At 46.6% G+C, this 27,547-nt stretch overlaps 1 protein-coding gene across 2 annotated transcripts in view; it reads right to left on the reverse strand.

Annotated features, from left to right (window-relative positions):
* The window catches only part of ANKS6 (ankyrin repeat and sterile alpha motif domain containing 6), an 87,000-nt gene extending 60,115 nt beyond the window's left edge, over positions 1-26,885 (reverse strand). For both annotated transcript variants that reach the window (XM_074945098.1, XM_074945099.1), the window contains exons 1-6: positions 26,542-26,885; positions 20,079-20,578; positions 9,339-9,383; positions 6,261-6,465; positions 5,320-5,426; positions 1,993-2,141 (exon numbers count right to left, since the gene is read on the reverse strand). In XM_074945098.1, the coding sequence (XP_074801199.1) occupies positions 1,993-2,141; positions 5,320-5,426; positions 6,261-6,465; positions 9,339-9,383; positions 20,079-20,578; positions 26,542-26,885 (1,350 nt within the window). The remainder of the gene's footprint in view (positions 1-1,992; positions 2,142-5,319; positions 5,427-6,260; positions 6,466-9,338; positions 9,384-20,078; positions 20,579-26,541) is intronic.
* Positions 26,886-27,547: the final 662 nt, after the last annotated feature.

Below are 27,547 nucleotides of genomic sequence, written 5' to 3' on the forward strand. Positions count from 1 at the left end.
TTCCAGCCTAAGTGCAGGACTCTGCACTTATCCTTGTTGAACCTCATCACATTTCTTTTGGCCCAATCCTCCAATTTGTCTAGGTCCCTCTGTATCCTATCCCTACCTGCCACCGTATCTACCACTCCTCCTAGTTTAGTATCATCCGCAAATTTGCTGAGAGTGCAATCCACACCATCCTTCAGATCATTTATGAAAATATTGAACAAAACCGGCCCCAGGACCGACCCTTGGGGGCACTCCACTTGATACCGGCTGCCAACTAGACATTCTGCAAAAAATGGGAATTGCTCTGTGAAAGACAGCTGTTCTGGATAATAACCAATCAGGTGGGTCTCATTTGGGGGTTGAAATATGCAATGAGTGTCGTTGTGGTGAAGGTCTGCAGGGCTATAGTGCATTACAGCAGCATGTGATCCAGATGGCCAATGCACCAGGTACTGAGGAAGTTAAATAATTGTTTCCCAAAATTTCCCAAATTTTGCAGGAGCCATTGATGGAATCCATATTTCCCTAGCCTACAAAACTTAGCCTTCATCAGTACATTTTACAATAGAAAGCTGCATATCTGATGCAGCAGTCCCTTCACCCAGAGGTTCCTCCTTTTACCAACCCAGCTTAGCTGCCTCCTCTGCAACCATATTGGGATCCTGGGTCCCACTCAAAGAGCTCCTGGTTATGCTCTTCATCTTCGAGTCTCTACTCTGATCCCTGCATGGAATGCAAACATGAGTGCACAGACTCCATTATATAATAGAGCTGAGAGACCTCTGCTACCACCTGCTTTCTTCCTTTCCCTGCTCCCTCAGAGCCTAGCAAGGAGCCTAGAGGGAACAAAGAGAGGGAGGAGCTAGGAGCTGGGGATCTGTAAGGAATGCAGAGTTCAGACCTATCCTGCCTGCTGCTGGCAGAGTGGAGCTGATAGCAATATTCCTCCTACAGCAGCTTCAGCTGTCTGGCACATGGACAACTTGCCTCTAAAACTAACTTTAGTGCTGTAGTGCCAGCCCAGCTCCTCTAACAGCTTCCCTTAGCTGGTGACCCACCTGCAGTTCCAGGCAGAGGGAATACAGCACTACCTGAGAGGATGGGAATCATAACTCCAACACTTGGGACTGTAACGAGGGGACAGTCTGGTGTGGCTGTCTGAATGCTCCCATCACCTTACCCTTGATGCAGCATGTGAGACCACAGAAAGAGGATGACATGTAGATCTGACACCACTCTCAGAGATGAACTCCACTAATGTCCCCTTTTTTTCAGGGCAGGGGCTCCCTTCCTCACATAAGTCCTGAGCTTTGGAGCCAGATAGCTGGCCCTGCACTGATACTTAGAGCAGTTCCCTCTATTGCAGAGCACGAAGCAGTGCTCTGGTGCTCCCTACTGCTACACCTCTGCCCCTGCTTCAGCCTCCTCCTCTGGCAGAGAGGGGATGGGCAGAGCTGGAGCTGCAGTGAAGGGAACTGATCTTACTGTCAGCATAAGAGCAACCCACATCCCCCTCTTCCGCTCACAATACTAATTAAACCCCATATCCCATTCACTTTGAATGCTGTAGAAAACTTCTAACTTGGCTGCAGATGTAACCTAACCAATTTTAGGCCAATACAACTTTTTTCAGAATGAGAACCAAAATCAGGATTGAAATGGAAACTCAGTTATAACCTTAACTACACAGTGACTTTTCCCACGCTGGAATAAGTTTCTTTGTAAGGGTGCTTATATCAACTTTCCTCTAAAATTAAAGAAACAGTTCCACCCCCTGTCCTTACCACCACTCCAGCAGCCAAAAAGTCTACCACAATCCACATCTTAGAAAATCAAAGAGGACTAATGTATACTTGGCTTGCAGAAAGCAAATATGTTAGTTATGTCCTAGGTCCCAAACACTTTCGTGTGGTGTCTTTCCATACTTCATACCTTAGAGTAAATTGTACATTTGTTATTTATGCAGAAATCATCAAAGAGAGAGTACATATGAAATTTGTTTACCTTTAATCCTCCCTTGTCATCTGGCAACATCGGGGTATTTAAAGATTGCCTACTTCTAGAACAGGGCAAAGATGATTTGTTGTTCTGCTTACCCTTGTCTTTGTCTACTTGCATGCAGGCTGATGCTAGTTGACGTACAAGTTCTGTGTCTAGAAAAAACAAATTCAGTTTTTGTTTTGTTTTACCTGTAAATGTCCTTTCATCTCAAATGTATAACCAGGATTGATGTGCTGAAGCTGCTCCTATGCATTCTGTGAGAGTGTAAGGCAACAGCACCAGACACACAGGTCTAAAATTCTGGTGCCAAGGGCTCCCTGTTTTGCCCTCCCTCTTTATTCTTGTCCAGGAACTTCTGTAACATTCAGATACAAAGGTGGATTGACCACAAATATTGAATGGTGGCCCTGCGCTCAGTGAGCTGCTGACTTACACAGTGGTACTTATACCACCAGATCTACAGAAGCATTATCAATGCTTGATTCACTAGAACTAGACTAAAGAGTATTGAACAGCAAGAAGAGAGCTCTGCTCAGTCAGAATCAACAGAATCACTTTAACAAATGAACCTGACAGCTGCTTGATGTGGGCTAAGAAAAACATCAAGAAGGTACTTTTTCTCACCTGAGACAGAAGAAGAGAGCAGAGAGAAAGGATATTCTCTTCTCTTTCCTTGAGCATAGGCTGGAGGGAGGAAGTTTGAAGACAAATTCCAGAGGGAAGAGCAATGCTCAGATTACACAACAAAAGACTGAAAAGGCATGGAAGAAAGAAAGGACGGAAAAAACAGAAAAAAGAGGGAGAGGAAAGAATGAATATAAGGGTGAAGATGGGAGGGCAAAATGAGGGAAAGAGAGAGACTCCTGAAGAGAAAAAATGCTGAAGAGTGAGACAGAATCAAAAAAAGTATCTGGGAGACAAAAAAAAAGACAATGAACCTAGAGAAAAAATAAATTGCACATTTTAAAAGCCATTAAAAACTGTGTAAAAATTAATCTATGGGAAACAAGATAGTGAAAATGATCGAGAATACACCAAGACACAAAGCAGAAAAAAACAAAGTGGAGTGAATGGAAGGGGAAAGATAGAGGAGAATAAACCATAAGCGAGACATACATTAGCAAAGCAGTATTTTGTACTGGCAATATGTATTCTAAAAACAAAGTGTGGGTCCTTGACAGCACTGAAGACAATAGGAGTTTTAGTATTAACTTCACTGGGGTCAGGATTTCACCCAAAGTTTTTAATGAAATACACAAGGGTTAGAGATGGGATCTGCAAAAGTGTCTAAGGATTACTGTGTGGCCACCTGTTTCAAACAGCCATATGTCAAAGTACACTGTGGACCTTTTGTGTATTGTAGCAATGTCTATATGCGATGTTACTGCACAGAAAGCTAGTGCATTCTAGAGTCACATGCTGGCTTGCTGAGCAGTAACGTGTCACAAAGACAAGATCCAAGAGCATTAGGAACACCTAAGGGAGCTAGGAGTTTCAGTGGGACTGGTTTTGCTAACCTAAGCGCTTTTGAAAATCTAATCCCAGATTATTTTACATGCTGCAGTGGAAGGGGATAGGATGATCTAAGGGGAGATGGACTAGTGGAAGATTTGACAGTGGCTGGGAAGGAGACTTGAGTGTGCAGAGTTAGTAAGCACAAGGAGTGGAATAACATGACTTTTAGGGGAACATAGACATTTTGTATTTGGAACTAAATATGTGTGTCTTTGGGCAGTACTGATGCTTGAAAAAAGTTCTGTAAAACTTTCTTATTTCCAGCAGACCAGAAGAGACTTTCAGAAGGAATGAACTGGCCTACACAGTAGCCTGACTGGGTGGAAAACCGGAAACCTTCATCAGCTCTGCAAGTTGACATTCACCACAAGAAAAAACACTTCAGTAGATTTTCTCCCCCCCCCCCCACCTAAAATTTCCCCACTATTGCTGCCCTGGGTGCAGCTCTACTAGTGAGAGCTCCAATCCAGATAAAGTACAGGTACCTGTCAGTTATTAAAGAACTGACAATCCTCAGCCCCTTGTGTATACCAGAGCTCCCACAAGTGATTCTGCAATAGTGGGAAACTTTACAGAACACAGCTGAGAAAGGAGTCTCTGTTGTGATGCCCTGAATGAAAAAGATTATGGAGTGGGAGGTGCTCTGCCTAGCTGACTGGGATCTGTGAGCTTGAGGGTTTAACTGCCTGCAGATCACCCAGCCTTCTGCTGCAGTCCTCCTCTCTGCTCCCTGCCTGCACTGTATCAGCACAAGTGCCAAGGACCTGTCAAAGCAGTAGCGTTCCTGAATTCATTTTCTTTCTCTACGTTTTTGCCTGTGATGCTGCAACATGTCACAAGCAGATATGTACTGTCAATAACCCACAGTATAGCTTGGAACACTGTCCAATCAAGATGTCAGTACAACTCTACTGATTGCCATTCAACACTAGTCAACTGGGTGATAACAGAACTAAGAACTATTTAGCTTTCAGTTTTTTTCACCTTCCTTATTATTATTATTATTTATTATTTTGTTGAAGTCCTCTGCCTGTTCGTTCATTCTCTCTCTCGGAAGGAGTGAAGGAAATACAGAGATAGCAAAGGTTAATTCTATCAGAAACAATATTCTTTGGCTTCAGAAAAGCCAGTTCAGATACAGGTAAGAATAACAGAAAAGTGCCAAATAATGTAAGCTAAAGTCATTTATTTGACAGCTTAATAGAAACATTAAAAACATTTTAACAAAGCCTCATTTAAGGTGTTTTTCCTTTCTTTCTAGGATGTTTTTCAATAAAAAGATGTTGGACTCCTCAAATGTGACTTTTACTCGATCTGACAGAGCTAAAAAAGAGATTTGCCCAGGAGTTCCCCACTTTCCAGATGATGGCACCCACTCTTTCCTTTCCTTTTACTGTTGGTTACTAAAACATCAGTGCAAGTGGACGCTTTCACTTTCATAATTATTCTATATTTTTACTCTCTATTTTTAGTGATATCACAGGAGAGTCTTTGGGCCATCATAATTCAACATCACTGAAAAGACACTGGTGACACTAATATTGCATTTTTACACCACACTTGAAAAATCAGGCAGCAGGAATAAACAGATTCTAAAAGGACAAGCTATACCCCATATATTTCCATACACTTCTATCTGACCCTTTAATCCAGTAAGCATAATGTTTCCAGAAAATAATCTCTCTCTGTCACATGGAACTCATGGGAGATTATTTTCTACAACTCAAGTGTATTTTCTAAATTGGAAGGGATGTTTTCTTTGTTGCATATGCTGTTATTGCAAGCATTTCCTTTGGGCTCTGTGATATAACATACCTGGATCGTTCAGTAGCATTATCAGATCAAAGGCTGTGTATCCATTTTTTGCACGTAGATTGACATCAGCTCCTCGATTCAACAAATACTTAACAACATCTTTATTTCTTTAAGGAAAAAAGAATTGGTCACATATGTGAAAGAGTGTTAATGTTCCATCTCTTCCCTCTTATGCCACACTCTTTTTCCTGAATTAGAATTTGTCCAGATATTGTCTATAGACAACCTAGGTGGCTCTCAATTCTGTGGGACTGGCACCAGTAAGGAACCCTCTAACATAGAAAGTGAGGCATCACTGCTGATGGGGGGAAAACAGTGGACCCCTCACATCAAAATCTTTGCAACAAATTAGAATGCTCCTGGCTATCTGCAGAACAAGTTTGGCACTCAGGGTCTCCAGCACTGAAGTCCCCAGATCTGCCATTCAATTCTTGGATCCATAGTCGCAATGTTTCTTCTTCTGCTATTTCTTCGTAAGAGAGTTCTGGTTCAATAACTGGGCTCCCTAAGTACTTTCTTCCTCTTATTCTCCTTGGGGTGAGGAGTGGTTGATGGAACTAGAGACTGAGGCTTCTGAACCAGTGCTAATCCGCACTGACAGGGTTCCACTTGGTACCAGCTTGGTACCCTGGGTCTCCAAGCCACTTACTGGAGATAGGGCCCACTAGAGAAACCTGAGGGTCCCAATACCAAAATTGATGCTTCTTTTGAAGCTAGCACCAAGGAAAATCACATCAACAATACTACAAGTTTCAGCACCTAAGAGAGGCCTGTTTCTCACCGGCATAGGACTTACTGTTCCTTGGCATCAGTATCTAGAATTTTTAGTTAGCTTGCCCTCTGCTTTTCTCAACCAATATCTAATTGATTACTTTTGAGTCCATATCTAGGAAGTAGAATAAACCCTCTCCTACCACTAATCAAGGGGAAAAATCACTTACCCATGGTATGTGGCCTGCATTAGGGCTGTCCAGCCATGAACATTATCTTGTTTGTCAATGTCAGCATTTCTCTCAACAAGCAGCTGTACAAGAGCCAACTGTCCAGTTACAGCTGCAATCATCAGTGGAGAAGCACCATCACCATTAATAATATTAACTTGATTTGGGTCTTCATCTGCAATCTCTTTAACCAGCTGAAAATTTCCTATGAAGAAAGTCACAAAACATAATAATGTTGTGTATTAGGAACAGACAATTTCTCAGCCTCTAAATTAATATATATTTTGATTTGCTAACATTGACAAAAATATTCTTACTTAAAAAGAAACATAAAGAATCAAAATATGTATCACCTTTAAAATGTTTTATTGTACTATGAAAATTAAATGAAATAGCAACATCAACAGAAATATAATTACTTCACATACACTATAGCTCCATCTACATTAGAGAACTGCACTATTTCAAGTTTAAATGTTACAACTAAGAATTTGTAGTGCTATTTGTTCCTTCAGCTGATCAGCGTATCTGTCCTGTTTTGCATAAACTGGTGGAGTGTATCCATACAAAGTGCTCCCTCCAGTCTTTTCCTGTGCACCACAGCACTATCCCATAATACCAAGGATAAATCCCTAGAGCAGGTGTATAAAATGGTATATTAAATATTATGCAGACATTGGTACTGACTCTGTAGTTAAGGTTGCAATTTGATTTGCACTTAAACCAGGCCTAAAATCCTGTTTCACTTTCATGACTGTACGTGGTGTCAAAACTTTACCACAAAGGAGCCTGTTAGCCTCTGAGGCCGTGTTACTTCTACTGTACTCTAGCACCTTAACAGATTTGAGAGGACTCTGAGGAAAAAAGGGAAGATGGGTGGATAGCATGAATGTAGGGAAGCAACACCTTTGAAGAACTGCAGTTATTGGCAAGTATCATCTCTTTCTTTGTCAGGGTAATATCTGCCCATTTCCAGTACTACTAGTTTGACAAGCAGTACAAACTCCAGAAATAGTGGGCTGAAGAGTTTTTAATTTAACATCAATTGTAAAAGCATCAGATCTGGAGGTAAGTCTAGGTATTATCATTGTGTAAACATAATCTTATGCTTCTCAGTTTGAATGTGATGAAGACAACCACAGGAGGTACTTCCTGTTGAATTAGCACAAAGTCCTTCTAATTTGGGAACACTAGCTAAAATAAAAACAAGTCTCTGTGCACAATCTAATCCATCTGGACAGATGTCAAGAAACAATGACATTTCCCTTACAATGTTTCTCATATGGAATTAAAAGAAATCTAAGTAATTTTCTAAACACCCTACATTTATCTAAGTAATAACTCAAGGCTCTCTTAAAATCCACAGTGTAAAGTCTAACTTCTTCATCAGGTGCATGAGGCTTATGGGAAACACACACATACCAGAAAGTTAATTATCTCATTAAGGTCTTGGGGTGGGTACATATAACAACCATGGCCTTGTGAAAAACTGGAAATGGAGGGTCAGGCACAAGACTCTATAGTTTACTCACTCTCCTCATTCATGTCACCGTCATCAGGAAGCCTCTTTTTCTCGATAGGATAGTGAGCCTCAGATCCCAGACGGTAACTGGGTCTTTGACTGGTAGAAAAACATTAGCTAGGCCCTTCAAGAACTTGTTCACTGTTGAGTGCCACAACACTTTGCTATTGTTGCTCCTCTTTGCTTGATGACTCAGTATATTACAGACTTGTTGTCCTTAATGACCTAGACCACACCACCTCAGGTTTGCAGAAGAAAGGTAAAGAACCCACCTGATAGCAGGGATAAGAGATTTTGTGCTGCTGCATCTGTGGCATCATCCATTTGAATGTTGGTATTTTAAAACAACAGATCTTCAGCTCTTCATTACTATGTCAGATAGCATCTCAAGCTGCTCTTCTAAAAAGTCACTGGATTTGTCCCTGGTCTTATAGGTCAGATAGATGAACTGCAAAGATTTTGTTTCAAGTATATTTTTCCTGCACTTGAACCTGGAAGTGAGAATTATGGCTACATCACCTACTAATCTGCATTCTGTGGACTGGGTTGGTGGGCCCAAGTGACCTAGCATGGGACAAATGGTGTCAGCAAGCCAGGTTGCTATGATGTAGACTAGGTAACTCATTTTGCATGAATGGTTGACTGCTGACTTCTACTGATCAGCATAAGGCTGAAATATTTTAATGTATCTGTTTTGACTTTGTTTGGGTAGTCTATTTGCTGTGTACACTGGATTTTAATTTCTTATCTGCTTATCTTTCCAGTCACTGGTGGGTTCTTCCTGTGTTCCTAAGTGTTATACTTCTTGATAACACTTATTTCAGATAAGGGTGTATGTAGATGGTCAGTTTGATCAGGGCCATGCTCCAGAATGCATGGGTCTCTTCCTGTACTGATGGAGTCTACAGGTTCAAAGTCTCATCCATGTTGACAGCCATATCCTGGACTTGCTGGGGTCTCATGAGGATACAGAAGATACTCCAGTGTTGTCATCTAGAGAAGTTGATTGTCAATAACAGTTGGGACACCAGCATCCACCCCATCATCCCCTGACAGCCTGGTCATCAGTGTCAGCCAGGGCAAAGGTAGATTAATCTAGTTACACATCATCTAGTCTACTGGCAGGAACTGAGGGACTATATACAAACTTTGAAAGACTGACAGAATCAGCATGGCACAGCTCTTGTTACAGTACTGTCCTCCTGCAACACTGCAAGAAGAATTCTTGATGACTGTCACCCTATCCACCTTGGTATTTGCTTGTAATTGAGTCCTGAAAATGTCGGAGTGGATTTCTCATTTTGATATCCTCCCAGTGTGTCAAAGAAATCACAGGCAGTGAATGTCTCTTTTAGCTTGTCAGAACCTCTGATTTTGCGTCCTTTGATACTCTAAGTATTGATGTAGCTTTTGTTCATATCTTTATCTAAATAGTAAGGAAAGGGCAAAGTAGCCTATAACTCCAGTACACACTGTCTCAATTTCCCATGTTAGCAAGTACAATGCCCTACAGTCTCAAGAAACAGATGTGGTGGTGAATTTTTTTTAATGCTTACCCATTTTCAAAGCATGAAAGACATCAGGCTGCCTCTTGTCATTATCTGAGAAAATACAAATATCTGTATTAAAATTTGAGTCATGTAGCCAAAAATTTGTAGTACAATTAGTTTAGCATAAAAAGTAAAAATATACTGGTGATGTTATCTGATTAGAGTATGACCATGCAAATCATTGTTGCTAACACTGTTATATAATTGCAACAAATCTTATACAAAGTGTGACGCATGGCCAGAAAGGGTTAAGCGGCTCGCAGGCTAAATGACCCAGAGTCAACCTTTAGAGACATGTTAGAAAAGTATGCAAATGGTAATTAGAGCCATTCCGTGTTAGGCTAGAATTGTGAAATGCAAACCTGTATTGTTAGAGAATTAGAAGTGATACTAATTGTATATGTTCACATATATCTTGTTAGATGTTATCCATGCAAACAGACATTCCTATCTGTCACTATAGCTATTCATGCAGAGATCAAAAGGGAATATGAACATTTAGATGAATCTTGGGTGAAGTAATGTCATTGTCTATATGTCTCTTTAAAGTTTGTGATAAACTGCCTAATGGATAAATTGCATTATGTTAATCCATGTAGCTAATTACCGGTAATGCTTAGGAAATATGTCTACTTCAAAATCTCCATGATTGCTGATTGTTTGCCTAAGGACTCTGAGCTGTCAAGAGAAGGCCTGGAACTGTATAAAAATCCCTTGGGTCCTGATCCTTTTTATCTCAGATCTGCTTGATGCTTCATGCAGGGAAAGCTTAAGTCGTAAGACTGAGATCTCCAGTCTCATCTGGATCACCTTGAATATGGACATTGGACTATAACCTATGGACTAATTCTGAAAGAACTCTTTGCAACTACAAAGCTCACCATCTCTCCTATGAATCTGATCTCAGAACTCTACTCATGTCTGTATGTACATTGATCTTTTAACCAATACTCTCTCTCTTTTCTTTTTAAATAAAGTTTAGTTTACTTAATAAGGATTGGCTGTAAGCATGTATTTGGGTAAGATCTGAAGTATTCATTAACTTGGGAGGTAATGTGTCCGATCCTTTGGGATTGGTAGAACTTTCTTATATGATTAATAAGATTTTCAGTAATCCTCATCATATTTGACTTGGGTGTCTGGGTCGAGGCCTGAGGCTGGGTTGTTTTAAGGCAGTGGTCTCTAACCTTTTTTTATGCCCAGATCACTCTTTGAGTCGAAGGGCAACCCAGGATCTACCCCACCCCTTCCCCAAGGCCCTGCCCCTTCCCCAAAACCCTGCCCCGCTCACTCCATCCCCCGCTCTCTGTCGCTCGCTCCCCACCACCCTCACTCACTTTCACCGGGCTGGGGTAGCAGGTTGGGGTTTGGGAGGGGGTGCAGGCTCTGGACTGGGGCCAAGGAGTTCACAGTGTGGGAGGGGGCTCTGGGCTGAACCTGGGGTAGGGGGTTGGGGTGCAGGAGGGGGTACAGCTCTGGGAGGAGGATCAGAGCTGGGACAAGGGGTTGGGGTGAATGAGGAGGCATGGGGTACTGGCTCTGGGAGGAGGGTCAGGGCTGGGGCAGAATGTTGGGGTTCAGGAGGGGGTACAGGGTGCTGGCTCTGGGAGGGGGGTGAGGACTGGGGCTTGGGGTGCAGGAGGAGGTTTGGGGTGCTGGCTCCAGGAGGGGGCTCAGAGTTGGGTGTTGGGGTGTGGCCTCCCACCGGGCAGCACTTACTTCCGGCGGCTCCCTGTCTGCAGCAGGTGCAGCCAGGCCAAGGCAAGCTCCCTCCCTACGCCGGCCCACACCGCTCCCGGAAGGGGCCAATGCACCTCTGGGGCCCCTGGGGAGGAGGGGCAGGGCACGTTGCTCTGCACGCTGCCCCGCTCTGCAAGCACTGCCCCTGCAGTTCTCCTGGCCAATGGGAGCTGCAGGGGTGGTGCTTCTGGGAGCAGCATGGGGCCAGGGTAGGCAAGGAGTCTGCCTTAGCAGCAGCCACGCTACACCACTGGAGATTGCAATCAACTGGGAGATCCTCTAGGATCGACCAGTTGATCGCGATTGACCCATTGGTGACCACTGCTTTAAGGAAACTGTGGTGTTGGCTTCTGGGTAATCAGTAAGATATTAGAGAAGCTGTTTTGTGCTGGCTTGGTAAATCTAAGTATTGGAATATCCATCAGCTTTGTGGATTGTCTGGCCCATTCTTTGCAGTTCACCCTAACTGAGTACCCCAGTGTGGCTCCCTGGGACCGCCGTCACAATATTCTACGTATAATTATGTACATTTTGGCTTCTATTTGATCAGTAAAGAAGAAAGCACAAAGAAAATAATATAGGCCCTGTGGGAGCAGAGGTCCACCTGCAGGGTTCTCAGTGCAGGATCAGGACTACAGACTGAGTAGAGTTGTTTGCCACTCAACATCTATTCTGTATAAGAAAAAGAAATCTTTAAATTTATACAGTAAATGTATACACTCTGGAAGAGTAAAATATCTGTTAAAGGATGACATTCACTTCAGAAAGCCCACAATAAGGTTCAAAGCATTAGTGTGAATTTCTGGGATAAAATGTGTGGGCTTCTGCGCTGGGGTAAATATTCCCAAAGTGCATGTCTACTCTGAAACATAACTAAAAAATGGCTTTGTGGCGTTCCATTTTCATTCCTACTCATGGATTTCCACATCAAATTTGCTCAGTTCCATATAAAAAATTATTTTTCTAAACCCCGTTTCCAAGGCCTTCATTTCCATCCTTATCAATGATAAAAGAACATAAGAATGGCCATACCGGGTCAGACCAATGGTCTATCTAGCCCAGTATCCTGTCTTCCAACAGTGGCCAATGCCAGATTCTTCAAGGGGAATTAAAAGAACAGGGCAATTATCAAGTGAACCATCCCCTGCTGTCCAGTCCCAGCATCTAGCAGTCAGCGGATCACAATTCTGCAAATGAAATTATTCCAATTTTAAGTTTTTTAGGGCATGGAGTTTGTCTTCATAAATCTCTATGAAGTGTCTAGGAACTGTTGGCACCACATAATTAAGGAAAAAAGTGATATATTCTGTTATGTGTATACAAGTCAGATAATAAATCCAGCTCCCTCTTCCAGAGCGTTATTGGCACGTCAGTGCTAACAGGAGTATAAAGTAATGACATATTTGAAATGAAATCAAGAAAAGCTGGACAGACCTACTGTCACAGAGTGTGGGGGAGTCCAGGCCCTGCACCCCTCTTCCTGGGATTCACTGAGACTCTCAGCCAGCCAGTAAAACAGAAGGTTTATTGGACAACAGGAACACAGTCCAAAACAGAGCTTGTGGGTACACCCAGGACCCCTCAGTGAAGTCCTTCTGGGGGAGCAGGGAGCTTAGACCCCAGCCCTGGGGTTCCCTGTGTTCCTCCACCCAGCCCCAAACTGAAACTAAACCCACCCAGCAGGTTCCCTGCTGCAGCCTCCATCCACATTCCTGGGCAGAGGTGTTACCTCCCCCTCCCCCTCCTGGCTCAGGTGACAGGCTCTCAGGTCTCCCATCCCCAGGGCACATTCCCAGGTCAACACTCCCCCCTCCCTGCTGCGTCACATCGTCACATCTCTCCCCCCTTCGAGACTGAACGGAGCGGGGTCACTGTGACCAGTGACCTGGGGAAGTTCGGGTCCCCCTCTCCGGGACAGCGCATCCGCTATCAGGTTGGCACTTCCCTTCACGTGGACCACGTCCATGTCGTAATCCTGCAGGAGCAGGCTCCACCTCAGGAGCTTGGCGTTGGCTCCTTTCATCTGGTGCAGCCAGGTCAGGGGAGAGTGGTCGGTGTAGACGGTGAAGTGTCGCCCGAAGAGATAGGGCTCTAGTTTCTTGAGGGCCCACACCATGGCCAGGCACTCCTTCTCGATGGCCGCGTAGTGTTGCTCCCGGGGTAGCAACTTCTTGCTCAGGTACACGATGGGGTGTCTCTCCCCCTTTTCATCCTCCTGCATTAACACCGCCCCCAGTCCCGTGTCGGAGGCGTCGGTGAACACCACAAAGGGCTTGTCAAAGTCTGGGTTTGCTAGAACTGGGCCACTGACCAGAGCCTCCTTCAGCGCCCGGAAAGCCTCCTGGCACTGCTCGGTCCAGACCACCTTGTCTGGCTTCCCCTTCTTGCATAGCTCAGTGATGGGGGTGGCTATGGCGCTAAAGTGGGGCACAAATCTTCGGTAGTATCCTGCCATCCCAATAAAGGCTTGGACCTGCTTTTTGGTGTGGGGAGCGGGCCAGTCTCTGATCACCTCCACCTTGGCCGGTTCCGGCTTTAGGCGGCCGCTCCCCACCCGATGGCCCAGGTAAGATACTTCAGCCATCCCCACCTTGCACTTCTCCGCTTTGACAGTCAGCCCAGCCCCCTGGAGTCGGTCCAGCACTTGTCTAACCTGGGACACGTGGTCCTCCCAGGTCTGGCTAAAGACACAGATGTCGTCAATATACGCCACGGCAAAACTCTCCATCCCCCTCAGGAGCTGGTCCACCAGGCGCTGGAAGGTGGCCGGCGCTCCCTTGAGGCCGAAAGGCAGGGTCAGAAACTCATAGAGCCCCAGAGGGGTGATAAAGGCCGATTTCAGCCGGGCATCTGCATCCAGCGGCACTTGCCAGTAGCCCTTTGTAAGGTCCATGGTGGTAAGGTACCGAGCTCCTCCCAGCTTGTCTAGGAGCTCGTCCGGCCTGGGCATGGGGTAGGCATCCGATACAGTGATGGCATTGAGCTTCCGATAGTCCACACAGAACCGGACTGACCCATCCTTTTTGGGGACCAGCACCACCGGCGAGGCCCAAGGGCTGGCCGATGGCTGGATCACCCCCAAAGCCAGCATGTCCCGGACCTCTCTTTCCAGGTCCTGAGCAGTTTTCCCTGTGACTCGGAAGGGGGAGCATCTTATCGGCGGGTGCGACCCTGTCTGCACCCGGTGGACAGTCAGATTAGTGCGTCCAGGCTGGTTGGAAAACAGCTGTCGGTACGGATGCAGCACCCCCCTGACCTCAGCTTGCTGGGCAGGGGTGAGCTGATCCGAGAGGGGGATTGTTTCCAGGGGGGAACCAGCTCTGGTCCCAGGGAATAGATCTACTAAAGGGTCATCTCCCTGCTCCTCCCACTGACCACACACAGCTAACACCACATTCCCCCTGGCATAATATGGCTTCATCATATTCACATGGTACACCCGGCGGTGGTGGGCCCGATTCGACAGCTCCACCACATAGTGTACCTCATTGAGCTGCTTGACGACCTTGAACGGGCCCTCCCAGGCGGCCTGTAGTTTGTTCTTTCTCACGGGGATGAGAACCATCACCTGATCCCCGGTGGCGTAGGCACGGGCCCGCGCCGTGCGGTCATACCAGACCTTCTGCTTCCTCTGGGCTCTGGCCAGATTCTCCCTGGCCAGGCCCATGAGTTCAGCCAGTCTCTCTCGGAAGGTCAGGACATACTCCACCACTGACTCTCCATCGGGAGTGGCCTTCCCCTCCCACTCGTCTCTCATCAGGTCCAGGGGGCCCCTCACCCTCCTTCCATATAACAGTTCGAAAGGCGAAAATCCGGTAGACTCCTGGGGCACCTCCCTGTACGCGAACAGCAGGTGAGGTAAGTACTTGTCCCAATCCTGCGGGTGCTGGTTCATAAAGGTTTTCAGCATCATCTTTAGCGTCCCGTTAAACCTCTCCACCAGCCCATTGGACTGGGGGTGATACGCTGAGGCCCAGTCATGCCGGACCCCACATTTCTCCCACAAGCACCGGAGCAGGGCCGACATGAAGTTGGAGCCTTGGTCTGTCAAGACTTCCCTGGGGAACCCCACTCGGCTGAAAATGGTCAGGAGCGCATCTGCCACGGTGTCTGCTTCAATGGAAGCTAAGGGCACTGCCTCGGGGTAGCGGGTGGCGAAATCTACCACTACCAGAATGTATTTCTTCCCCGACCGGGTCGTCTTGCTGAGAGGCCCCACGATGTCCATGGCCACCTTCTGGAAAGGCTCCTCTATGATGGGCAAAGGTCTCAACGCCGCTTTCCCCTTGTCCCGGGCCTTCCCCACCCTCTGACAGGGGTCACAGGATCGGCAATACTGCCGGACGGTGGTAAAGACCCCGGGCCAGTAAAAGTTGTGTAGCAACCTCTGCCGGGTGCGCCGGATTCCCTGGTGCCCTGCGAGGGGGATGTCATGGGCCAGGGACAGGAGCTTGCGGCGGTATTTCTGGGGGACCACCAGCTGCCTCCTGATCCCACAGGACTCCCCTTCCCCTGGGGGAGCCCATTCTCGGTACAGGAACCCCTTCTCCCACAGGAACCTCTCCTGGCAGCCTCTCCTCATGGTCCGTCCCTCACTGAGGTCGGCCAGGTCCCTGAGCTTCTGCAAGGAGGGATCTTTCCTCAACTCGGCCTGGAACTCAGCAGCTGGGGAAGGGATGGGGCCCGGTTCCCCCTCCGTGGCCAGGTCTGAGGCCGCAGCCTCTCTGAGCCGTGCCCCTCGGCGCTCCCTCCCCACCCGAGTAGGGTCTCGCGCCTCCAGTGTGGTACCCTCCCCAGGGTCAGGTCGCAGTGCCCCTCGCCGGCTCTGGCTACGGGTCACAACCAGGGCGGTCTGGGGGTCGCTTGGCCAGTCCTCTAGGTCTCCCCCCATCAAAACTTCAGTGGGCAAATGGTGGTGTACCCCCACATCCTTGGGGCCCTCCTTGGTCCCCCATTTCAGGTGTACCCTTGCCACGGGCACCTTAAATGGGGTCCCGCCCACCCCCGTCAGGGTCAGGTAGGTGTTGGGCACCACCCGATCTGGGGCCACCACCTCGGGCCGGGCCAGCGTCACCTCCGCGCCCGTATCCCAGTATCCATTGACCTTCCTCCCATCCACCTCCAGGGGAACAAGGCACTCTCTCCGGAGGGACAGCCCCGCACCCACCCTGTAAACCGAGCACCCGGAGTCCAGAGCCTCCAGCCCTCTGGCGGGGCTGGCTGGGGGTACTCTTCCCTCCTGAGCAGGTGGCAAACTGGTAGCCCCCCTTTCCTGGGTCGCCTGCCCCTCGTCCAGCTGAGTCCCTACCCAGTTAACCCTGGGTAGGTTGGGTCTGCTCAGTTTGTCCCTGAGCCCGGGGCACTGGGCCCGTACGTGGCCTCTCTGGCCACAGTGATAGCAGCTCAGGTCACGTTGGTCCCCTCGAACGGGTCGGAGGGGCCCGACACCAGGCGTTCCCCTTTGGAGGGGGTTCTCCCTATTTCCCCGCTGGGAGGCCCAATGGTGACTCTCTCTCTGCATCGGGGGGGGCCTGTTCTTTTGGGACTCCTCCCGGCTACCCCCTGACCGACTGTTCACAAACTCGTCGGCCAGCTGCCCTGCATGCTGGGGGTTCGCGAGCTTTTTGTCCACCAGCCACAGCCTCAGGTCGGAAGGGCACTGTTCATACAGGTGCTCCAGTACAAACAGGTCAAGCAGGTCCTCTTTAGTTTGGGCCCCCGCTGTCCACTTGCGGGCATATCCCTGCATCCTGTTGACCAGTTGTAGGTAGGTGACCTCAGGCGTTTTACGCTGACTCCGGAACCTTCTCCGGTACATCTCGGGGGTCAGCCCAAACTCACGGAGCAGGGCCTGTTTGAACAGTTCATAGTCCCCTGCCTCTGCCCCTGTCATCCGGCTGTAGACCTCCACGGCTTTGGGGTCCAGTAAGGGGGTGAGGAACTGGAGCCTGTCTGCAGGGTCAACCCTGTGCAGCTCGCAGGCATTCTCAAAGGCCGTCAGGAAGCTATCTATGTCCTCCCCCTCCTTCCGCTGGGCCAGGAAGCACTTATCAAAGCTCCTTGCAGTCTTGGGTCCCCCCTCACTCACCGCAGCCGGGGCCCCACTGCTCCTCAGCCTGGCCAGCTCCAGTTCATGCTGTCCTTGTTTCTCCTTCTCCTGCTGCTCATGTTGACGTTCCCTCTCCTTCTCCTGACGCTCCCTCTCCTTCTCCTCCTGCTCATGCTGACGTTCCCTCTCCTTCTCCTGACGCTCCCTCTCCTTCTCCTGACGCTCCCTCTCCTTCTCCTGACGCTCCCTCTCCTTCTCCTCCTGCTCATGTTGACGTTGTTTCTCCTCATGTTGACGTTGTTTTTCATGATCCTCCAGCTCCCTCATTTTCCTCTCCCTCTCCCATTCCAGCCGCATCCGCTCCAGGGATGGGGAGCTCCGCTGGGAGGATCCCCTGCTGGCTGCTGGGGTCAGGGGGCCCTCGGTATTCGTTGGGCTTCCCACAACCCCTCCCCCAGGCATAGGTAGGAAGGGTCTCGGGGTGTCCTGGGCAGCAGTCTGACCCCTCCCAGCCTGGTCAGGCCCCAGGGCCCACGCTGCGTCCGCCGGGCGGCTTCCCTCAGGGACAGGGATCGGGTCATCCAAGCGATCCCTCTCCTCCAGCTGGGCAATCAGCTGTTCCTTGGTGGACCTCCCGACGCGCAGCCCCCTCTGCCTGCACAGCTCCACCAGGTCGCTCTTAAGGCGTTTAGCGTACATCTCCCGGCTGGCCACTCGCAGGCCGGGCAGCTGTCCACGGTTTCCAGGAAAAGCCCCTAGTGTGCCAGTCCTTCTTGAGGTCACCACCTCTTTGCCAGGGTCGAGCTGCAGACTCCTCCGCCCCTGGGACCGCTCGCTGCAATCCCCCGGGGGACCCTGTTACTGCAAAAGTCCTTCTCTCTGGTCACACACTCCCAGGGGTTAACCGCCCCCTGAAACCGTCTCTCTCTGAATCTTCAGCACGCCTGGTCCCCGTCAATCCCCCTTCGTTTTACTGTTCCCCAGTCACTTACTGCAGGAAGCGCCGTTCACGGGGTGCAGTAGATCCCACCTCTGCCACCAGTTGTCACAGAGTGTGGGGGAGTCCAGGCCCTGCACCCCTCTTCCTGGGATTCACTGAGACTCTCAGCCAGCCAGTAAAACAGAAGGTTTATTGGACAACAGGAACACAGTCCAAAACAGAGCTTGTGGGTACACCCAGGACCCCTCAGTGAAGTCCTTCTGGGGGAGCAGGGAGCTTGGACCCCAGCCCTGGGGTTCCCTGTGTTCCTCCACCCAGCCCCAAACTGAAACTAAACCCACCCAGCAGGTTCCCTGCTGCAGCCTCCATCCACATTCCTGGGCAGAGGTGTTACCTCCCCCTCCCCCTCCTGGCTCAGGTGACAGGCTCTCAGGTCTCCCATCCCCAGGGCACATTCCCAGGTCAACACTCCCCCCTCCCTGCTGCGTCACATCGTCACACCTACTAAGTTAGAAGTTGCCATTTTTACACAGACAGTTTTCTGTCCATAACTGGACTTCACAGGAAGTAATTCCAAAATACTGCATAGCATCAAATGTTGGGAGGAAGAACCAAAGGAAGAATTTGAATTCCTTGGACTCTTTAAAACTGGGAGCAGTAGTGAAGGTAATACCTGGTTCTAGTCACATGCACTAGAAGCAAAGGGCCAGAAAGGAGAGACTCTGGGTCAGGAAAGGACCTGGAAAGGGGGACTCCTTACACCTGTCTAGTTAAAGTCCAGATAGGAAAACACCTACAGGGAACTGCGGTTGGCTGGGAGAAAACCTCAGCTGGAGACCCCCTGGACAAAGGCATATAAGGACTGTGAAGCCCTGGAGACAAGGGTTAAGACTACACCCTGAAGAGCAGTCAGAATATTTTGGGTTTTTTGTTTTAATTTTGCAGATTTAAAAAAACCCTGAGAAGAAAATTTGAAGTGTCCTGTTGTTTAGGGGGTGAATTCTCCTTCCCTCACCAGGTGCATCAGCCAGCCATCTTACAGCATATTAGCAGAGACTTAAGAGCTGCAGAACTCATGTGAGTGTCCCTTTCTGCTGCCTTGCCCCTTTCATGAGAAATGCCCTTCGTGTCTGAGTATATAGCTAGAACCAGTGTGTGGCAGAGATTAAGGCCTTGTCTACATTAGCACTTATGTCAGCAAAACTTTTGTCACTCAGGGGTGTGAAAAAACACCCCCCCTGAGCAACATATATTTTGCTGGCGTAATTTCTTTTGCCCAATAATTCCTGCATCAGACCCAACAATTTGTGGATGAACTACAGTATATATTTTAAAAACACATTCACTCTTGCTTTAAAGGCTTCAACCAATAAAGAATTTACCACATTCTTTGGTGGTCTGTTCCAAAAGTTAATTATTTTCTTTGTTAAAAAATTGTCTTATTTCCATTTAGACATTCCATTCCAACATTACTATGCCTTTGTCCGCTAAACTGAAGAGCCCTCCAGTATAAGATTTCTTGTCTCTATGGAGATGTATTTAGATTTTGATCTAGTCACCTCTTAACCTTCTCTTTGTTAAACTAATAAGACTGAGCTCCTTTAGTCTCTCACTGTAAGGCAGGATTTGTAGACTTGAATCATTCTTGTAGCTCTTCTCTGAATTGTCTTCAGTTTTTCAACATCTTTGCCTCTTTGGGTAAATCTTTTTATTTTCCCCCTAAAAGAGCACACATAGGATCCCACTTGGAACACCAATTTTTTTGTTTTAATTTTTCAAGTCAAATTCACAGTCTTGTTGCCATAAAACTATGGAAATACCAACATGCCTCCATGTTATTTGGAGGAAATCTGCTTGCAGGCAAAGGTGAGTAAATCCATTCCAAGAACATCTAGATCACGATCCCTGTGCCTCGAAGAACAAAATGTACATTAATAACTACTTCTTTGATTCTTATGTCTCAAAATGTCTAACCTAAACCCTGCAGCAAGGAAACCAAAAGAATAGTAGCCCATACCTGTCAGGCGTCTGATTGTTGTTAGTGATTCCAAATAATCTTTCATGTCTTTATCTTTGAAGCCACTGGAGATTTCAAAAGGTGTTTTATGCAGCACATTGAGGTGGTTAGGATTGGCTCCCTTGTCCATGAGTTGTTGTGCCAAGCTCACCTTTCCACTAACAGCTGCCAGCATTAGAGGACTCCAGCCCACAGTCTTCACAGTGTAATTACAATCAGCTCCCCAGTCCAGTAGCAAGTGCACCACTGCCTCATATCCATGCTGTGCAGCTGCTATTAGTGGTGTTATATCGGGAAGTTCCTCTTTGCTGTTGTCAACCAAACAGGTATTAAAATGGTCATAATTATCAACAAAAGCTCCAGATTCCAGCAACAATTTCACGACACTGACGTGGCCACCTCTAGAAGCCATTGTAAGTACACTGGCTCCCAGCTTATTCTGTGCATTGAGATCAGCACCATTCTCCAACAAGATGTGAGCCACAGTTAGATGTCCAAACCTTAAGAGGAGGAAAAAGAATTGAAAAAAGTACCAATTCTATTGTAACAAATATCTCCTTTAGAGAGCATGTGAGAAAATTTTGCTACAGCAGATATCCAGTATGCTTAACTCTCATATTGTACCTACATCAACTGAAAATGTACCATCTGGACTCAAGACTATCACCGCTGCCCAGCCCCCATCCTTTGACATTGGATATTAGGAAAAACTTTTTCACTAGGAGGGTGATGAAGCACTGGAATGGGTTACCTAGGGAGGTGGTGAAATCTCCTTCTTTAGATGTTTTTAAGGTCAGGCTTGACAAAGCCCTGGCTGGGATGATTTAGTTGGGGTTGGTCCTGCTTTGAGCAGGGGGTTGGACTAGATGACCTCCTGAGGTCCCTTCCAATCCTGATTATGATTCCATGATTTAGAAGAATCCACAGAACTGTAAAGATCTGAACAAAACACAAATGTCCCAGATCAAGAAGGTATTTAAGAATATGTGTAATTTGAAACATGTGAATAATCCCATATTGAACTTACATGCTTAAAATTCTGCACATACTTAAGGAATTTCCTGAATCAGGGCCTAAAAAAATAAAAGTATTGTTTTAATACTACTACTGGTTGATCTGCCACTGTGCACAGGTGTTTTCATTGTAAATCCCTATGTTCAGATATAGTCACTTTTAGGGAGGTTATTTCACTTTCCAAATAGAAATCTTTCTTCACCATAAACTTCTCCCCACTCCCAAGCTTTTGAAAGTTTAGAAGGGAGGTTTTATTTGTTTCTTTTAAATTACCAGTCCAATTAACAACTGGCCTAGTAGTTCAAAACCTCAAATTCAATTTTCCTTCCTATAAATAAGCTTCTACTGCTGTGAGCTCTGCAGAGCCAATATAGCTCTGAGAGAATGAGAGAGATTTTTAACCATCCTGTGGGGGGGGGGGGGAACAAAAAAGTTACAACTACAGAATATTTATTATTGGGGATGAGCCAGAAAGACCTAAGCTTGGCTGTGGTGAAAGATACTAAAAAAGGGTAAAGTTAGCATTCAGTGTACAAATCAAAAGGAAGGGGGAAATGTTCAAGTACAATAATTTCAGTTTCAAATGCGTGGGGCTTTTAATAAATATCTCAGTCGCAGTATCCTGCAGGAGATTGGAAACAGGCAAGTATTGGGGGGGGGGGTTAGGAGGGAGGGGGGGTTGTTTTGTTGTTTGTTTAAACACTACCATGATATTTTTTTATATCATAAGAATCAGAATATTTCCCTCATTCTTGCCTCACCTTCTCTCCCCCACAATCTCCCCCATTAGCTACTGACAAAAGAGGTTTTCGTAAGTTCCAAGAGGAAAAGCAATGACAGCATAGCCAGAAAATGCCTCCCTATCAGATTTTGCTACCAGTAGCTGAGTGTACAACAATTATCATCTGCCCCATAAAACATGCTGCCCTTTCTTACCACAGTAAATTATCATAATTTTATATTTGTCACATAAGAGTATTTTTTGGTAATTCATGTATCACTGTATATATATAAAAGTTAACCAGAAATGTTCAACTTTGTTGATTTATGGTAAATTTAATAAGGTGTTTGAATTTGCATTTGAGAGTGATCGTGTGTCATCAATTAGCATAAAATAATTTGTTCCTTTTCCACACAGGATTTGACATTACGCTTATACTCTGAGAGTACAGATTTAAGGAAAGTATTTATTCTGGATCATAGATTGTGATAAAATATGCACTTCTGTTATAATAAGCCTAATTCTCCATTTATATAAAACCGAATCTATCCCCCAGGCACCAATTCAGCCCCCGCACTCTGACCCCGCTTCCCAGGAGGAGCGCCGGGATGTGGGGGGGACCGTTGCCAGGTGTCCAGTTTTCAACTGCAACACCTGGTCAAAAAGGGACCCTCCCCAGCCCAGTGAAAATGAGTGAGTGAGTGAGGGTGGGGGACACTAAGTAAGGGAGGGAGGGGGGATGGAGTGGGGCGGGGCCTCAGAGAAGGGGTGGGGCAAGGGTGTTTGGTATTGTGTGATTAGAAAGTTGGCAACCCTAACCCTGCGTGGAAGGGGTAGGGAGGGGCCCCCATTTGCTCTGGCCCAGGGCCCCACAAAACCATTATCTGCCTCTGCATGTCCTGGCTCGAGCACCACTGTTCTCTTGTTATTCTTACCTGCCCATGACCCCCAAGGGGCCTATTCCACTTACTGTGCAGGAATTTATGCCAAAGCAGACCCCATGATGTGAAAATCGAAAGGTGAGTTAGAACTCCCCTTTCTCTGCTCAGCTATGGAGATGAAGCCCATATTTTTATAAACAACCAGCAAACAATATCTATTTTAAGCTGCTTGACACAGCTAGGGTGTCCTCCTACATACGTTTATACAGTGTTTAGTACAATGGAGCTTTGCACCCAAAAGGGGCCTTTGTGCATTACAGCAATACAATTATAATATATTTGAGGAATCACCATATTATTAGAATAAAGAGGAGAAGGCAACTAACTATGCTAACAGGTGGGGTTTAACATCCATATTTCTCTGGTACATGTGAAATAGTTGTGGAAGAAATGTATCGGAGAAAATAATCTTCAAGCAATAAATTACCCCAATATGGCCCTGATCCTGCAAATACTTGTGCACTCAAACTGACTTCCACACATAGGCAGTCCCACTGATTTCAATTGGACTATGTACATGAATAAAGCTAAGTACACCTCTACCCGGATATAACGCTGTCCTTGGGAGACAAAAAATCTTACCGCATTATAGGTGAAACTGCGTTATATCGCACTTGCTTTGATCCACCGGAGCGTGCAGCCCCCCCCCCGGAGCGCTGCTTTACCATGTTATATTTGAATTCGTTTTATATCGGGTCACGTTATATCGGGGTAGAGGTGTATATGCGTAAGTGTCTGTGATCTGGAGCCTATCTTTGTAAGGACTGTAGAAAGCATTAGTCAGTGAAAGTACAGGGTGCGCAAGCAATAAATTTCCTTAGTATTTTTTGTTGTGCCACTGACATAAATCACTAAAGACAAAGGCTATTCTCCAGCCACTTTCAGTTTTCTCCATGAGCTTTAATGAAGCAGAAATCTCTGTGCAGTATTTTAAAAAATGGCAGTTTCTAAAAAGTGACATGAGGAAGTCTTGTGCCCTTTTTTGCAGTGTTATTGTTTTTAGAGAAGGTGTATATTATTTTTAAGGAAAACAAACAAACAAAGGTTTCTGTTTGTTTTTTATTTCAGAAATACCAGGATTGTTAAATTTTGTCTTCCCTGTTCTTACTTGAGAACTAGTTGAAGGACTTGTACCTTGGGAGCTTTCTGTGGTTTTTAGCTGAAGATTTTTTTCTTCAAATGTTTTAAAGCAATGGACTAAAAAATAATATTTTTCCCTTTCAATCAAGTGCTCGATTATTTTAGTAAACTCTTAGGTTCTGCAATCCAATCCTGCAAAAGACTTAAGACCTATGAAGTACTCACATATTTAAAGATAACACATGCAAACATTTGCAGGGTTGGGGCCGTAGACAGTACAGTGACAAATGCTATAGTAAATTCTATGACTGATACAGCAGATGAAATCTGATTCTATTTATTGACTGTTATAAACTAATAGTCTTCCATTTTGTCCAGTGAGACTTTTAGAAAAATTAGGTAAAACCCGTTGAAATAGGAGTCTTTTCACTGGCTTTAGTGGGCTTTGGATCAAGTTCTCTAAGTCAAGATTTCCTAACCAAAGAAACAAAACCAAATAAAATAAACTTTCAGGCATACTGTATTCCCACAGGGGAAGAAAGAGGTGCAAAACAGTTATTTTTTATTTGTACATCACTTTTAAAAATACAGGTTTCACTTATGATTTGGTAAAATTTATGTAATTTATAGATCTCCATTCATGACCTGTACCACTATTTACTGTAATTATAATAAACTAAAGGCCAATGAGAAAAGAAATGTGCTAACACTAAATTCTGACATTTATTCAATTTCACACTTGCTGTGCCTTTCCTCACGAGCAAAATGTAACTTTCTTGCAAGTTAAGGGATATTTTAAACTAATATTTAAATATTTAAATTTAAATATTTAAACTAACTAATATTTTAAAATAACTTTTTTAAAAGCAAAAATATTCCAACATACAGAAGTGCACATTATGGCTCCTACATGTACAGATACAAATTTGACCATATAGATCATTGTTGCAACTACTGTTATATATTTGCAGAAAATGTTGTACAAAGGTTGTAGAGTAAGATGTCTATGAAAAGGTTATGATTTGCTGGTTATGATTATGCTATCTGTATGCATGTATCATTTTTGTTTTTAAAGTTATAAGTATTGACTCTATGCCTGGATTTCAAATGTTGGCTCCTGAGGTAACGCCCAAGAAGTAATCATCCAGATATGCCATGTAAGATATCTGCAAAAATGTTATTATTTGCCAGATATGACAATCTTGTTTATATGTCTGTATTATGAGTTATAGACATGTCTGTATGTCTGTATTTCAAACTTAAAATCATGCAGGGACATGCCTATGGAGAGAATTCTAAGGCTTCCAAGCCATGTACTGGGCAGCTTGTGTTTGAAACAAAGGAAGCACAGGCCTCATGGCAAGAGACTATAAAAGGCAGCTGCATCTTCTCCATTTGGTCTTCATTCCTGCTTCTTACCTCTGGAGGAACTTTGCTACAAACTGAAGCTCTGAACAATGGACTGAATGACCCATCCAAGATGTGGATGTACTCCAGAGATTTGACTTAAGCCAGCACTTTATCCCATCACTGCTACAAGCCTAAACCAAGAATTTTGCCATTACTGTGTGTAATTGATTCCTTTAATCAATTTTAACTCTCACCTTTCTTTCTTTTTATAAATAAACCTTTAGCTTTTAGTTAATAAGAATTGGCTGTAGAGTCTATTTGGGTAAGATCTGAAACATTCATTAAACTGGCAGGTAACACGTGCGATCCTCTGAGATTGGTAGAACCTTTTCTTTTATATGATTAAATAAGATTTACAGAAATTTTCATCATATTTGACATGGGTACCTGGATTGAGGCCTGAGGCTGGATCATATTAAAGGAACTGTGTTGTTTTGACTTCTGAGTAACAATAAAAAAGCTAAAAAGAAAAAAGAAAAGGAGTACTTGTGGAACCTTAGAGACTAACCAGTTTATTTGAGCATGAGCTTTCGTGAGCTACAGCTCACTTCATCGGATGCATAGCTGTTTTATGCTGGCTTGGTAAATCTAGGTATTGGAATAGCCACCAGCTTTATGGGGATTGTCTGCCCCATTCTTTGCAGTTCACCCTAATTGACTGACCACAGCTGGCTCCCCAGGAGGACCCCGTTTACAAGATGTTTGGAGCTACTGATAATAGTTTGAATGATCAAAAACAGAATCCCTGATCTGTCCAGAGTGCACGTTGATTCTCCCAAAGGACTGGGTCTATGATACTTTGGCTACTCTTAGGGAAACTGACTATTGTTTATTATGGGCTCTAACCACGGGTAAGTGGAGGAACAATCACACTCCAGGTCGTGGGGAGTGACGATGCTCAGGAAGGAACGTCTCTGCTCTGTGCGGACCACTCCCCCAGGTTTCCTCTGCTCTTCAGCAGGGCACGTGGGGGTTGTTTTGTTTTCTAACTGGCTTCCTTGAAATGAAGAAACAACAGGGCCACTTTATGAACACCAAACCCAGGTCAAAACGGGGCGGGGGGAAGGGGAAACAGCAGCCCCAATAGCAGCCGTTCTGCTAGAGAGGAGGCATTGCCCAGGCCACTGCCACCCAACCTCTGCCCTCCAGGGCCCCGCTGCGCTCCAGTCGCTCTCGCCCCCCGGCCACCGAGCAGGGCGGTCCCCACCCAGCCCCAGGCACCCTAGCGCTGGGCTCGGGCGGCCGGAGCATGCTCAGTGGCTGCGCGGGAGCGGATACGGGCAGGGCCCGGCCCTACCTGGCCGCCTGCATGAGCGGGCTCCAGCCGTAGTGGTTCCGGCTCTGCACCGAGGCCCCTTTGCGCAGCAGGAACCGCACCAGCTGCTCGTGGCCCCCGGCCGCGGCGAACTGCAGCCCCGTGTTGCCGGCCTCGTCCGTGCAGTCCACTGGCACCGAGGGGGGAGGCGCTGCCGCCTCCCCTGCCCCGGACTCCGCCGCCTCCTCCGCCCCGCAAGCGGAGCCGCCCGCCGCCTCCGCGCCGCCCCCGGGCAGCCCCAGCAGGCGCCGGGCGCTCTCGTAGTCCCCCTGGTCGCAGGCGCGGAGAAACAGCTGGACCTGGGTGGGAACCCCGCATTCCCCCATCGGCAGCGCCCGCCGCGGCGTGCGAGCCCCGGGCAGCTGCCCGCCCCGCTCCCTGCGTCCGCCCCCGGCGCGGGCCTCGCCGGCCTGGCAGGGGGGCTCGGCGCTCCGCCCGCGGGAGGGCAGCCGGTGTAGTGTTACACCCCGCGCTCCCTGACAGCGTGGTGCTCCTTGGCGCCTTACTACCCCTCGCCTTCCCCGTCCTCTGGGCCAGGGCCGGCGAATGGGGACTGAGGTGGGAAAGCCTGTCACAATTAGACAAGGAGTACTTGTGGCACCTTTAGAGACTAACACATTTATTTGAGCATAAGTTTCATGAGCTACAGCTCACGTCATCGGATGCTGAGCTGTAGCTCAGGAAAGCTTATGCTCAAATAAATTGGTTAGTCTCTAAGGTGCCACAAGTCCTCCTTTTCTTTTTGCGGGTACAGACTCTGAAACCTGTCACAACTAGCTAGCTCTCCCTTTCCCCAGCTCCTGGGGCAGGGCGTTGCGATGGTTGGGGGTGCACTGTCACAATTTGCTACTACTGTGAAATCTGCATTTTCAATTTAGACACAAAGACAGGTTTCAGAGTAACAGCTGTGTTAGTCTGTATTCGCAAAAAGAAAAGGAGTACTTGTGGCACCTTAGAGACTAACCAATTTATTTGAGCATAACCTTTC

Source organism: Natator depressus, chromosome 2 (genome assembly GCF_965152275.1).
Source record: "Natator depressus isolate rNatDep1 chromosome 2, rNatDep2.hap1, whole genome shotgun sequence".
In the NCBI taxonomy this organism is placed as follows: domain Eukaryota; kingdom Metazoa; phylum Chordata; order Testudines; family Cheloniidae; genus Natator; species Natator depressus.